The sequence below is a fragment of the Mandrillus leucophaeus genome, unplaced genomic scaffold (genome assembly GCF_000951045.1).
Source record: "Mandrillus leucophaeus isolate KB7577 unplaced genomic scaffold, Mleu.le_1.0 Scaffold353, whole genome shotgun sequence".
Taxonomy (NCBI): domain Eukaryota; kingdom Metazoa; phylum Chordata; class Mammalia; order Primates; family Cercopithecidae; genus Mandrillus; species Mandrillus leucophaeus.
Genome location: NW_012103732.1, coordinates 823791 through 837972, shown reverse-complemented (window position 1 = coordinate 837972; position 14182 = coordinate 823791). Strand labels below are relative to the sequence as shown.

Sequence of the window (14182 nt, the reverse complement as noted above, 5' to 3'; positions counted from 1 at the left end):
ACTAGGGACAGGGATATGGGAAATGAAGGTATCAATCATGACAACCCTGCAGGAAGAAATTTGAGGATATTTTCCTCTATCCTCTTCTAAGAACAAGAATTCCTTTTAAGATTGGGGTCCCTGTTCAGACACATATTTAATGAAGATACTCTCAATATGCGGGTGTATACAGATGGGGTGCATATGGATCTGGAGGAGACAGAAAGTGCTTTATGGCATTCTAGGCAAATTGACTGAAAGTGGCATGCATAGTAGAGAGAACCAGTATAGAAACCAGAAAAGTGGTCTCTGCCTCCCTGGCACATGCCATGAGAATGAAGGGCACATAATGATTTCAGTCACCTCCTTTTACTGACACATTAATGATAGAGTAATGCTTATAAAATATGTACATATAGCAACAACATACAGGCTAGTTAGACTGTTCTCCTCAGGATGGCTCTGCTTCGTGCTATGAGTTGGCTGGGCTTGGTTCCAGAATGTGGTTTTGATTTGCATCTGGTTCATATACATCTGTTCTGGAAACCAGGCTTAAGGGGCAGTAGCTCCTGGGGCACACTCTCCTCACAGCGCTGGTCACTGAAAAGCAAGAGCCAAGCCAAACTGTGCAAGCACATTTGAGGCTTCTGCTTGCTTCACATTCATTAACATTCCATTGGCCAAAGTAGATTGCATGGTCAACATCAGTGGTCCAGGAAAGTATACTCTGTCCACAGGGGCGGAGGGAACAGAGTGGATAATTCAAACAATCATTTATATGAATACTATAGCCTTGCAAATTACAAGGCAGTTGGAAAGCATTTCTCTTCTGCCTCATGAGTTTAAACTTGTATTTAAGAATTAATGTGTATCCTTTGTACACGTGCATGTATTTGTGTTTGTACTCACAGCATGTACATGCTTAATCCAACAGTTACCAGACGGGCATTCAAAAGAAAGTAGAGACCATCTATGGAAATTGTTTTATATACACACAAACACACACACACACACACGACTATTTCTCTCTCTCTATATATATATCTGTGTGTATATACGTATACATATGTGTGTGTGTGTATATACACACACACACATATATGAAATTCAGCCTTTAAAAGGAGATCTTGCCACTTGCAATAAATGGATGAACCTAGAATATATTATGCTAAGGAAATAAGCCAGACACAGAAAGAAAAATGCTGCATAATGTCACTTATATGTGGAATTTTTAAAAAGTCAAATAGATAGAAACATAGAGTAGAATGGTGGTTGCAGTGGGGTGGGAGAGGTAGGGGGAAATGGGGAGATATAGGTGAAATAGTATAATGTTGTAGTTATGTAGGATAAAAGTCTAGAGATGTGATGTACAGCATGAGGACCATAGTTAATAAAAAATGTATTACATACTGGAAATTTGCTTAAAGAGTTTTCTTAGCGTTTAGGTGCTTTTACCACAAAAGAAAAAAGAAAAAAAGGTAATTGAGAGAATGGATATGTTAATTCGCTTGACTGTAATCATCCTTTCACTATGTATTTATATATCACAACATCACATTGTACACCTTAAATATATACAATCAATCAATTAATCGATTAATCAATGAAATGAAAATAGAGATACATCTTCAACTAATCCTGATGGAAAGAAGTCCTTCTGGAATTTCTGAAAGATCATTCTAGTTTGACTGAATGGTTATGACTTAGGACAAATGAATGGATTCTGGGGAAAAACCAGTCCCCAAGGGGAGAAAGGTCAGATTCTGAGATGGTGGGTCGAAATTCCGGGAATGGAAGTTTGAAGCAAGAGAGAGACGTGGGCCTGAAGTTCAGAAATCGAAGTTGGGAATTGGGGCCTGGCACAGCAGCTGATGCCTGTAATCCCAGCACTTTGGGAGGTTGAGGCAGGTGGATCACCTGAGCCCAAAAGTTTGAGACCAGCCTGGGCAACATGATGAAACCTGTCCCTACAAAAAACATGAAAATTAGCTGGACGTGGCGGTGCACACCTGTAGTCCCAGTTACTAGGGAGACTGAGGTGGAAGGATTGTTTGAGCCTGGGATGTGGAGGCTGCAGTGAGCCATGATCATACCATTGCACTCTAGTCTGGGCAAAAGAGTGAGACTCTGTAGGAAAAAAAAAAAGTTAGGGCTTTGAGGGTTCTAATGAGAGAACCTCTGGGAAGAATTTCACACTTAGCTGCTTTCCTCTGGCCTGTAAACTAAGTCGTATTTGGTGAACTGTTGGAAATCATTTCTCTTACAGGTAGTAAGTCCCGTTAGTTTAGTTTAGATAGTTTGTTCATTTCTCAACATTCCAATTAAGGCTCATTCATACAGCTCTGCATGTTGCCAAGAAAGTGAAGGATGGGCTAGAGAGGAAAATAAAACACACCTTGTTCAGGTAGATTCTTAAATTGACTCCTAGAAAGCCCAATTTCCTAAAAAGGAACTAACTCCTTAATGTAAACTTTCAGTTTTTCTTTTGTATAGTCCATTTGGGAAACACAATAAAAGAGGGAGATCTTGTTTGTGGTGGAAACATGAGCTTTTTTCTTTTGACTTAGTGAGAAACAATTTATTTTTCTGATTTATAAGCATATTTTACATATTCTGGTCAATACATCAAATGTATAATGTGGAAGTTCCCTTAAGAATACCAAGACCGCACATGTTAAACTCAGCTACACGTTGTATTAGGCTATTAGACAAATGTCACTTTTAATATCACAACACATACATGTACTTTTTTTCATTGACAGAGGAACATGCCTTTCAAAAATATTTTATTGGATGAAACTTTCTTATTCTCAGGAAAACTTTCGGTTCTTTAATATAATTTATTATGCTCTTTAAAATTCTGTTTGATAAAAGCATTGGCATATTATAAATACCTGTAAAGAAAATATAGTTTAAAATTTCAAGGGAAATAGTATATAAGTTTTCTCTTTTACATTTTCACAAAAATCCACACAGGCACTAAGAAAGACTGACAAAACTGTTTTATATCTGAATATTATACTCCAGGTTGGAAACAGTCAATATGATTTTATTTAAATATTAAAGCTTCTTCAGAGTGAACCTTTGGCTACAGCCCAATGAATTGGTTGGGGTTTTAACCCAGAAAATATTTTGTTAGGAAGAATCAAAAAGAAAGATTTATACATCTAGCACTAGATTGGGAATGGAAAAGTGATGAGTTTTAATACTAACTCTTTCATTTATTGGTCTCTCCGGGCCAATCTAAGAATCTTCTGGTCCTTTTTGGTTTTAATACTTTTTGATATGCTCCAATATTGGAAATCATATCTAACACTTTATATCAAACAATATATGAAACTTCCAAGGACAGAGTGATTCTGCAAGTCTTTTAGGAGAACATTCTCTAAGCATTATGGGCATTGCTCTGGAAACACCCTTGTTCTACACAAATTCAAATGGTAGAAGAGCAGGTGAAAGTTTGTGTTACCAACCATACTTCAAACCAAAGCAAATGACAGACTCTAGTGTTCTTTTCATGAAGCAGTTCAATGCCATGAATGGCCTTATGAAGTTCAAACTTCCACGGAAGAATTGCACACAGCAAACTCAGTGGGAGAAAGCCAGCATTGTAGGTGACTGGAGACTTTGTGAGCATATTGAAAGAAGGAAGCTAGAAGGTTAGTAATAAATGAATTAGTATTAGTGAGCATCCAGGTGAGGTGAGATTACACAAGCAAACTCATAATTATTATTGTACAGATCCTGCCTAACAGAAGATGCGGGTAGTTTGTTTTTTCCTAATGCATTTATACTTTGTACACATTCGCTTAGTGTAGTAGTGGGCAAAATCAAATGCCTATTGGATACTGCCCAGCAAGGAATCAAGTGCCTGTTCTAGGTAGCATGGAGCAGGATGCCATGGAGACCCAGAGCTCATCTAATCAGGCAGCTGCTACTCAGCTCCGGCTAACTGTTGCCATGAGCAAAGATGGGTCCGAGAATCAGGTTTTATGTGAAACATCATATTTTCAATAACCACTCACATTTGAAAAACATTCTGCATACCAAGCAAAATCTACCTGAGGGACATTTAAGGTCCATAGCCTGCCAGTTTCTGTCTTCTGATTTGAAGCTTAGGAGCAATTTGATGAGAATTTGGACGCTATCAGTGATAGGATTGGAGAAGATCTTTTAGTATCAAGGAATAAACATTCAGTTTCAATGACCTAGGACACCCTGTTCTAATGAACACAGTTGGAAAAAAATAAAAACAAAAACAAAACTTCTCATGGTTTCTCCCTATCATAAGTATTTTTCTGTTATTACATTAGGTCTCCATGTGATGAGTGGTTTCCTGTTATTGTTGAAAAAATTGTGACTAGGAATTTGCCAAGTCCCAAGTGTAAGATTTTTTCTAGGAAAGTGGTATAAATCATTTCTCCCAACATTTATTTTGTGGCTGAGAAAGGAGACAGGTATAGAAAACTTTCAGAAGAAGGAGAAAGAGGAAAGACCAGGCATGCAGCACAAGTCATAGCCGCCTCTGGGTCCACAGACGCCTCTGGCACCACGGACACGGTGCACCAGGCAAAGAAGAATGTTCCAAAATTGCTCAGACCAGAGCATTCAGATTTCAAGGTCTGTTTCTAGATCTAAATAATCCAGCTTTTGCCCAACATGACCAGATTTTGACTACAGGAATGAGTGACAGTTTGGAATAGAAAGATCTAGGGAATGAGTCTTACAGTGAACTCCTTCATTAGACTTACCAAATACTGTCTTGGCATCAAAATTTGAAGAACCACATGGACAAGACAGGGAACAAGCAACAGAAACAGTTTCTGTCTCCTTCTCCTTCTTTGCAGATTATTTTCAAATTAATTGACATCCCAGGTTTTGCCTTTTCTTTTGAGAATTGAAATGGGCTCTAATGCAGTGTTCTAATGTAGTGTAAGAGCTTTTTGTCAACTGTGACTCCAGAAAGAACAAAACACTTCACTTGTGCAGACAGGAAAGATGTGTTTTGAAATACCTGTGATCAATTCTGGAAGTTGAACTTCCTGCTTGAGCTCATCCCCTTCACATGTACAGTTTAGGGAGAAAAAGAAAAGGTACCACAAAGGATATTATAAGCATAAGAATTCATGACAAAACAACCACTTCAGACACAGGCAAAATTTCAGGGTAAGGAAGAAGCATGAATATTTCCGAATTGGGACCACACACTTGTTTTAATTTTCCTCATTCAGAATGTCCACCAGAGCTTGAAGCAGCCGGTCATCTCTGTGCTTGTAAGGTTTAGTGTTATAAAAAACATCAACATAGTCATTATAGAGACTGTCTTCAGAGTCTTTAAGCTGGGAAGGTTTGTTCAGCTTTTCCAGGGCTTCATAGAAGTTTTCATAAGGGATGTTGAGCTTTGCACTTGGGGACTTCTTTGGTGATTGCTTTGGCGGCGAGTTTTTACTGAAAGCGCTTTGTAGGAGTCGCAGCATGGCCTCGGAACGGGCTCCCTCCTCCAACTCATCCCTCTGGCCCCCTATGCTGCTGCTGCTAGGGCTTTTGGACACCAGGGTGTTCTCTTGTGTGGGCTGCTCCTAAAACACAGAATGCCATCCACAAAGGGAAGAAGGTTCATTATTTATGGCCAGGCAAGCTAGGTGCAACCCTAGCACAGGACCACCGCCTGCTGCTTGAGAGACAATGAGGGGAGGGGAGAGAGTTCAAGACTGGGAGCCAGATGGACTTGGGCTTCAACCCTCCTTTGCCTACCCTCTGGAGTACCTTTAGCAACCTTTTAAATCTCCCTCCACTTCACCTGTCAGGTGGAATAAGAGTACCTCAATTTGTGGTGGTTTTGAAGACTGGATGAGAGAGTATAGGTTAAGTACTCAGTACATATTGGTTTTCTTCACTTGTCAGCCTGATGTCTCGGAATCCATTTTGGGAAGCAGAGGATATCAAAATACCTAACAAGTCATATAGGAGGTACCCACCAGTTGCGGTACCATGGGAGTGCCTTCCTGGAGGCACCTGCTTTCAGAACTACCCTTTTAGTCACTGAGTTGTAAGAAGTGGTCAGGGGAGAGACTGAGGTGCTCGGCTGGGGAGCAGGAAGCCTGAGAGCTCAGAAAAGCAACCCTTGGTCAACTGCTGTGGAAGGGTTTCAATATTATAACAACAGAACAGAAGGGTCCTGTTAATGTTCCTTAAGGAATCTCAGAGGGAGAAACACTCTCAAGGTTAACTTGCTTCGAGACTGTGAAGAAAAGTACTCAGGACGCACGTCCTGAAGCGAAGCTGCTTTGAAGAGTATAGATGGGACTAGAATTCAAGCTGAGGCCTTCACAGTTCATGTATAAGTTTCTTGAATATGTACTTTGTCTCTGTATCTTCCAAAACACCCAGCTCAGAGCTGGACCTATTCAGAGCAGGGCGTTCTGAAAATTCTGAAAACCTACCTGTTACACCTGAGGCATTGTGCTAGATGCTGGGATACAGAGACAAAGAAAATGTGGGGTTTTCCCACCATCTGAGAGAAGGAAGCCAGGAGCCACAGCAGGCTGAGATCCAGGAATGTGAATGACTTACTTTAGCTATCCTCTGCAATTTTTTGAGAAAAAGTGTGACCTATCGCTCCCCTTGGTGTTGCCAAGAAGTGTCAGTTAATGAATTAATAAAAAGAAGCCTACATGATTTGGCCATTTGAGCCTTGTTTTTCTTTCTGCAAAATGGATGCACGAATGTTCATCCTTCCTAGGTTATAGGGATTATAAGTTAATGAGACAATGTGGAAAATGCTTAAAAACAAAGTGCAATACAGATGTTAGATATAGTGATTGTGCATAAAGACAACTTTTTTTTTCCATTTGATATCTGTCATAAGTGGGGAAAATTTATGTTAGGAAATTTAATAATTCTGAATTCATTAACTGTGATTTCTAAGTTCTGGATAAAATATCAAATGAAAAAAATACAGTTTTATCCTATGGAAAAAAATAGTTTACCACTGTCACTTCTTTTCCTCCCCATCCATGTTTGACTTATTCCTGCTTGGAAGTTGGGTACAGCTTCACTGACTACATTGTCTACACCAGTTTAAAAGAGAACATGCCAAGAACAGAGTCAGACAGACCTCCCCTGGATCCACCATCTTCTCCACCCCTCTTCTGTCATTCTGAACGGTGTTGTAGGACGTGTACACACGAGGCTGCTTCATATGCTCTGGCTGAGAAGAGGTCCCATGCAAAATCAGCTTCCAGTTCACAATTCTTCCTTCATTTTGAATTCTTCCAGACTAACAAATAATCATACCTATATTTAGTATGTGTTTTGGATAATATAAAACGAACTCATTCAAAATAGCTAAAAAGGATTTCATTGTAAAAATCTAATTTTAAGATTCTGTGCATTTCATGTGAAAGAAATCATTGGATTCACTCTTGCTGTAAAAACTGACAATTTGTAGGTTCAACAATTTAAAAACTGATTGCTTCATAATCAAACATTTAATTTAAAAATCAGAACTCTTTATGTAAATCTTCTTTTCCATGTTGGATGTTTTCTTGAAAAGCTGACTGTACCTTCTATAAATATAATTATATTTCCCAATTATCAACTTATAGAAACATTCCACTGGGGAAAAATTCAGCCTCTATGGAGTATTATAAACAACCTCCAGCATTGATAAGCCCTTAAAAATTGTGTGGCACATATGCACCGTGGAATTCTATGCAGCTATAAAAAAGAGTGAGTTCATGTCCTCTGCAGTAACATGGATAAAGCTGGAAACCATCATTCTCAGCAAAACAACACAGGAACAGAAAACCAAACACTGCATGTTTTCACTTATAAGTGGGAGTTGAACAATGAGAACACATGGGCACAGGGAGGGGAACATCACACAACGAGGCCTGTCAGGGGGTAGGGGGCAAAGGGAGGGATAGCATTAGGAGAAATATCTAATGTAGATGACTGGTTAATGGGTGCAGCAAATGACCATGGCACACATATACCTATGTAACAAACCTGCACATTCTGCACATGTATCCCAGAACTTAAAGTGTGTGTGTGTGTGTGTGTGTGTGTGTGTGTGTATACATGAGGTCTATAAAGTTCAATGACAAAATATACAATAAATAAAAGAAGTATATAAATTCAGTTACAAAAAAATGTATATTTGTGGGAATAGTCATAATTTTCAGAGGTTCAACAATTATAAATAATGTGTTAAAATCTAAAATATCTTTAAAAATCTAGAAGTATAAGGTCAGATTTTGCAGACTTGACATGAAATAAATCCCACATTGGTAAGTAGATTTTCTTGGTTTTCTGATGGTGAAATTGAGTTGAAGAATAGAGGCCAATTTCAAGAACAGGCCCATATACTAAGAATATTTTTTTTTTGCTCTATGAGAGCAGGACATTTTACAACTTCCATTTCTAAATCAAAATTTTAGCCGTCTTTAGGAGAAAGCTATCCTCAGAGAAAAAATGTAACAAACGACTATAGAATTTGTGTTAATTTAATTGACATCTCCAGGAACTTTAAATAATTTCTTTTCAAAAAGTTATCTAGGCTGGGTGTGGTGACTCACTCCTGTAATCCTAGCACTTTGGGAGGCCAAGGCAGGTAAATCACCTGAGGTGAGGAGCTTGAGACCAGCCTGGCCAACATGGTGAAACCCCATCTCTAGTAAAAATACAAAAATTAGCCAAGTATGGTGGTGGGTGCCTATAATTCCAGCTAGTTAGGAGGCTGAGGCAGGAGAATCACTTGAACCCAGCAGGCGGAGGTTGCAGTGAGCTGAGATGGTACCACAGCACTCCAGCCTGGGTGACACAGCAAGACTCCATCTCAAAAAAAAAAAAAAAAGAAAAAAAAAGTTATTTAGGCATATAATTCTACACTGCTGATATTTATTACACCTTTGTCTCAGAATAACTCAGAGCCAAAACATTATTCATTTATATGCTCGCCTACAGAGAATGTTGGAGAAATGATGCAAAAATAAATAATTAAGCTATATTTGGCTTTTTTCTAACTTTTGCTCTGTCCTTTAATTTTTGTGACTGTGTGTTAAAATTACAGAAGGATGTCAAAGAATGTTAGTAAACAGAATGAAAAAGAAATGAGAAATGCTTTTCGGTTTGTTTCATGACTAAAACTGTTTCAAAAAGTCACATTAAATAAGATATCTCTCCAAACATTAAGCTACGTCTAAATAGCTACTGCAGAATAATTGTAAGCATGCCTTTAAGATGTGACCCTGGCAGAATGTCACACCAAAGTTGGTCTGAACATTTAAGCATCTTTGTGAATATGGTTGGTTTTGTTGGCTGAATAGGTCAGATGGCTGGCTGCATGCAGACATGGGAACCCCTGGCTTTGTCCCACAGTCTGTCACATTGTTTATATAAGTGTTTTTTCCCCTCTTATAGTATGGCTGGTGCCTAATCTTCCTTTTTGAATATTATCTACACAACCAAGCGGTCAGGGCTTGAAACATCTACTTTTCCCTTACTTCTACTAAGAAGGGGTATAATTCTTCAGGGGCCTAATTAATGATGAAATCACCCTTAAAAGTGCTTCAAAGTGTTTAAAAGTAAGCTTATGTTTTTTCATCCTCTCATTCACACTTACCATATCTGTAATTCGCAAAGTCCAAGTACCTATAGGGTTCTCTCCCCATGTGTGAACAGACATGAAGTCCCAATTCTTAAAGCCATTAGGAGATGTATCCCGTTCTCTTTCAGCCAACAGCACAGTGCTAGTTCCTATGAAACAAATACAAGTTTAATGAATGTCCTAATAGTTCTGACAGTAGGATACACTCTAGCATCTGATAACTGAAAATAAAAGCTGAAAAAGATGAGTTCTCCTGCTTTTCTTTCAGTATAAGACCAGGATAGAGACACTCACAAGGAAAAAATATGATGTTTTTATTTATAGTACTTTGCACATTGCCTGGCATATATAATAATGAATAATATTATTTGCCTCAATAAATATTGTGGAAAAATAATGAATGAATGAATACGTTGACTAAGGTTTATTTAAATAAGGAAAACTCAGCAAACTACATTTACACATTGAATTAAAGAAGAGAGTAAAAAGTCTAAAAATATTTTAATGAAACTATCATTTCTGAAGTGTGAGAGGAAATCTTGAAAATTTAGTAGGTGCCTGACTCCATAATGATTTAGACATAAAAATTATTATTTAATTAATTATACAATCATTAATAATCATAATTATTTAATTAATATATTAATTAATTCCTGAAAGATATATTAATTTAACAATCTCTTATATTAAAACACAAGATTACCTCTAAATTTTCAAGTCCAAATCCTCTCTAGATCAATTAATAATAGTTTTATGTGGAAGGGTTAAATAACTGTAGGTCTATCAATTTAAAAAGTATACCACCAATATTTCAGGTTAATTCCAATGCACTAGAAAGCATAACTTCAAAATTAACAGAGCCTATTCCAAACCTCTAGCAGTTAACATTCAGGAGGAAGATCGTAGAGATAGCTCATCTTTCCTCACATATCACCCACAGAAACCAAATTTAGTCAGTTGAGTCCTACTAAAACATAAAGGAGTATTGGGACTGCTCCTCCTGGTTAGATTATGGCTTATGGTTCATGAGCCCTTTCCCATCCACTATCTTATCTGAATTAGTGCCCTTGCAGGAAAAAGCAAGCGTTCGCATAGCATATAAAATGGCCTTATTCATTGTACTATGGTAAATTTGTTAATCTTCTGAATCTCCTCTAATGGATCTGAATTCCCAGTTTTCAATGGACTCCTTGTATGTTTCGGATATATCTGTGAGTTTGATTAATTATCAGAGTAACTTTCACTAATTTGTTATCTAAGAGAAAAGTGATAGGTCAGTAAAATGGAAAAGTAAACACAGTTTGAAGATACATGACGTCAGAAAACTATAATAATTGGCATTATCTGAATGGGCCTCATTCTCTGCTTATCAAAGGATCAGTGGGAATGGGCAGGGCAGAGGGAGATCTAACACCAAGAAAAAGGAAAAAATAAGCATGTTTTTTAAGACCTGAAAATATCTATTAGGAGACTTTGTTCTAAGAACAAACAAAAGCAATCAGTTATTTGAATTATTCAACTTACACTTAAAAATTTAAATGGCTTAGAACATTTTTCTTTTAATTTACCAGCAGCAGAAGTAAGTGTGACATGAAGGTCTCCTCTTCGGGAATATTCAATTGTTGCTTCAAATTGCACATGCTCCAGGGACTTGATGGCATTTTCTTGTCCTTCACAAGCTTTTGTTGGAATTTCAATGATAACTTCTCCATTAGCTTTCAGGGCTCTAAATACATTAAAGAATGAGCATTGAATAAGGTATATCCAAACTTCCTTGCATTTTATGCATATCTGTACACGTCAGTCTTGACTAGATCAACTAAGCTTTTTGTCATTCCCTGTGATGTGTAGAACCCAATTCAGAATTAGGTATACGTGAATTTTAATGCAAAGAAAATGGTAAGGGACACTAATACTTAAATACAATGCTATTTGCTGTGGAGTCAAATTCAGGCAGATTTATTGCAGACCCGTCAAAGAGACCCTCTTAAGAAAAAAATTTTATCTAGAAAGCTTTCTGAAGTATGCCCCAAGTCTCCCATTCTTGGATATTTTGTGTGAGCGGGTCTTCAGTATTATTTTGATTGCCTTGATAGAAATTACAAAACAGTCACAGCAGAAATTTCTTCTGTGACAAAATGTGGTGTGCCAGAGGGAGTCTATGTAAGTGTATGATAAAGAATCCTTCATGGAAGAAAACCCATGAATCACACAGTACTGTGGCATGAAGCAAGGTGATTTTGCAAGCAGATTTTGGGTAAAACTGGTTGGCAAGTACTGCATTTCATCAACCCTAAGATGCATTTTAAAAAATAGTTAAACATTGAATTTAGAATGAATCTTAAAGCTGATGGTTCGTTGATCACAGTTTAATTGACAATGAAACAATGATGCATCTTAGACTGGGTGCTGTGTGGTAGGTGGACTACAAGAGGAACATGCAAATGTGTTAACATGGTTTCTAGAGCTTTGGTCTCTCAGTGAATCCCCATGGAGACCCACAGAGAACACTAGAAAACTCCACCTCCATCTACTTCAGAAGGGTAGGTACAAAAAAAAAACAGGCAGAATGGCAAACACAGTAATGAAATTGTGCCACGAGCACACGTGTGTTTAAAATTCCAGGAGACACTTACCTGGGCTCAAAGTCATTGTCCTTTACAACACACTCTTTCTTCTCAGGCACACTCCTCCAAGTCCTGGGATCAGCTAAATCCACCAGAGCTTTGGCATTTAGCAAGCCAAATCCAAATCGACTATTCACCATCAAGCCTGCTCCATTCTTTTTCCATCCAGGGTTATTGGCCAGTGGGTCATACTCAGAGGTCCAGACAACCAGGTGCTGCATATCTCGCCAGGTGAGATTTGGGCTGGAGGGGAAGTGACCCAAAGTGTCTTTCAGAGAAAAATGAAGTTTCCTTGCAAAAGCAAGTGCTAACAATAAGCATCTCCATTCAGGGATTATGAAGTGCATTTTGCTATTGTAGTTATATTATTCTAGGGTCTATTACTGTTCATATATCTTTTCATTCAGAATACAAAATACAGTGCTGAAAACTTCTCCCTGTAACATGTAAGTTATGACTTCTCTCCATAGCATATAAGCTTTTACTATGAGTAAAATTCGGTCCTCAGCAATATAGAAGTATAAAACTTTGTCCTTAATTTCTAATTATTTCCATTTAACTGAGCAAACATTTTATAATGGTAACACTTTCTTTATGCCCTCCAGCCTCATTCTGTCCATTAAAAGCCTTAGCACTTTCAACATTATGAACCCACAGATGAGGCCTTGACTTCCTTCTTAGGAAGAGTGAGATGTTAAAGACAGAGACTGGCTACCTGCTGTAAACATGTATTGCCTTTTTCTTATCAAAAGTGTTAAGAGACTCTTAGCTATTTGCGCTCACTCTTGCACGGCACTGTGCTAATACTGTGGGGATATTCAAGGATGTGGTTCTTGTCTTTAAGAAGTTTACAATCCAGTAAAAATAATTAAGTCTTTTTATAATTCTATCTGGTGAGTGCTATATCCATGGCTTAATGCCTTGCGGGAGTATACAGTAGAAAGAATTTCCATGGAATAGAAAGATCTAGGAAAACTATATGGGGGAGAAATATTTGAGGTGGACTTTGACAGCGGGTAGGGTGTTGAGAAGTGGAGATAGAGAAGAAGGCCACTAGAGCAAAGGCACCAAAATGGGACAGTACAGGTGTGGCCAGATGACAGCCTGGTTTGCTGGGGCAGGGGAGAGGCAGTGAGGAGTACTGAGCCAGAGCGATGAGAACCTTGCATGCCAGAAAGGGAGCTTATACTTTATCCTTTGGGCAATGGGAATCAGGGAGAATTTTTGAGCAAGGAAATAGTAAAATCATAAGTCTTAGTAAGATTAATTTAGAACACCCTAAAGATAAATCAGAGATATAAGGGATTGTTGGATCTATTATACTATAAGGAGGCCTTCCTTGATCAACGTATTTAAAATTTCCACTCTCCTACATGCTCCCAAGCTCTCTTATTCTGCTATATGTGCATGTTCTCCTTCCATTGCAGTTATAGGCTTCTAACATGTGGGAAACTCATTTGTATTGTGTTTTATTAATGTCTGTCTCCCTGGTTCTAATTTAACCATGAGAAGTGGTGAGATCTTTATCTATCTTGTTCTCTGATGTGTAACACCCAGAAGAATGCTGGGCACAGGGTATATACTAAGAAGATATGGTTGGTTCAGAGACCGAACATGCCTAAGTGCCAACTAGCCCCAAATATAATTTTAAAACATATTGCTCCCAGTCATCAGTCAGATTCTGAAACTTTTCCTTGACTTTGAGATCTGTATTGTTCCCTGAAGCCAATCAAGCATTATGTAATAAGTAGATGCCCCAGTTTTTACTCCTCAAGGTTCCTGTCTCAGCATTTGGTTGGAGAACAATCATCAGGGAAGTCTGGCTCACTTTGCTGCCTTCTCCCCAAAGCCCATCATGTACTGGCTCAGTAATCCCCTGTGACAAGAAAGAGGCAGTGGACATTCCTAAACACCGAAGAGTCTGGCTGCTAGTTAAAAATTGTGTGTGATTTTTCAGGCCTGACCA

General features: G+C 38.2%; 1 protein-coding gene across 2 annotated transcripts in view; it reads right to left on the bottom strand.

Moving 5' to 3' along the window:
* Positions 1-2535: 2535 nt before the first annotated feature.
* PCSK1 (proprotein convertase subtilisin/kexin type 1) overlaps positions 2536-14182 on the bottom strand; it is a 48435-nt gene continuing 36788 nt past the window's right edge. Inside the window, exons 10-14 of one of the 2 annotated variants that reach the window (XM_011989425.1) lie at positions 12226-12459; positions 11158-11315; positions 9605-9738; positions 7097-7258; positions 2536-5558 (exon numbers count right to left, since the gene is read on the bottom strand). In XM_011989425.1, the coding sequence (XP_011844815.1) occupies positions 5193-5558; positions 7097-7258; positions 9605-9738; positions 11158-11315; positions 12226-12459 (1054 nt within the window). In that variant the 3' untranslated portion in view covers positions 2536-5192. The remainder of the gene's footprint in view (positions 5559-7096; positions 7259-9604; positions 9739-11157; positions 11316-12225; positions 12460-14182) is intronic. The other variant, XM_011989426.1, reaches the window with a different exon arrangement.